At 66.5% G+C, this 711-nt stretch overlaps 1 protein-coding gene across 1 annotated transcript in view; it reads right to left on the bottom strand.

Annotated features, from left to right (window-relative positions):
• Positions 1-711, bottom strand: part of IFT46 (intraflagellar transport 46) — a gene marked incomplete at its 5' end in the record, with an annotated part of 2,411 nt that overhangs the window by 347 nt on the left and 1,353 nt on the right. The window contains 2 exons of the mRNA XM_010194104.1: positions 85-264; positions 468-534. Of these exons, the coding sequence (XP_010192406.1) occupies positions 85-264; positions 468-534 (247 nt within the window). The remainder of the gene's footprint in view (positions 1-84; positions 265-467; positions 535-711) is intronic.

Genomic DNA, 711 nt, shown 5'->3' with positions numbered 1-711 from the left:
TGAGAGGGGCGGGGCTGCTGGAGGGAAAGGCCGAGCCTCCCCTGCCCACCGTTAATTGGGCCTTTGCTCGTCAGACAGCGGTACCAGAGCCTGCTTCCCGCTGAGGGCAGCAGGGAACGACCTGGCCTGCTCAGGGCTGAGCCTGCGCCCGGGGCTCTGGTCCAGCGGCTCGCCCGTGCCTGCCGCGGCGTCTCCCCGCTCACCGCAGATCATGTCGGTGTACTCGGCCAGGTCGCAGTCCATCTCCGCCGTCGGGAGGCCCACCTGGAAGAGACGGAGCTGTGGGATCTGCTCCACGCCACAGGAGCACGAGGGCACGCGTGGATCCCGGCCGAGCACAGGGGCTGCTCCCCGGCCTCGCAGCGAGGGAGACGGGGTCCGTGGGAACAAACCCCGGGCTGCGGCCAAGGGCTCCAGGTGGGAGCCCGGCTTTGGCGGATGATGGATCCCGACACCTGAGCGCTCACCTTCCCCAGCAGCTCCTCGAATTCCGGCGACCACTCCTGCATGAGGGTCTCGATGTCGGGCATGGGCCTGCAGGGAGGAGAGGAACGTGGACGTCAGGCCCACAGACAACCAAAGCAGCTTCCTGCGGTGAACAGGGCTCCCTCCACACCCGCTGAGAGCGTCCACTGAGGGCCAGCGTGGGCATTTGTATTTACCAAAACGAGCCTGAGCTTGCAGAGTTGCAATTTCTGTGTGCTGGCAGCT

The sequence above is a fragment of the Mesitornis unicolor genome, unplaced genomic scaffold (assembly GCF_000695765.1).
Source record: "Mesitornis unicolor isolate BGI_N332 unplaced genomic scaffold, ASM69576v1 scaffold40981, whole genome shotgun sequence".
In the NCBI taxonomy this organism is placed as follows: domain Eukaryota; kingdom Metazoa; phylum Chordata; class Aves; order Mesitornithiformes; family Mesitornithidae; genus Mesitornis; species Mesitornis unicolor.
The sequence above is the reverse complement of the archived record's forward strand: the minus strand, read 5'-3'. Positions and strand labels throughout refer to the sequence as shown.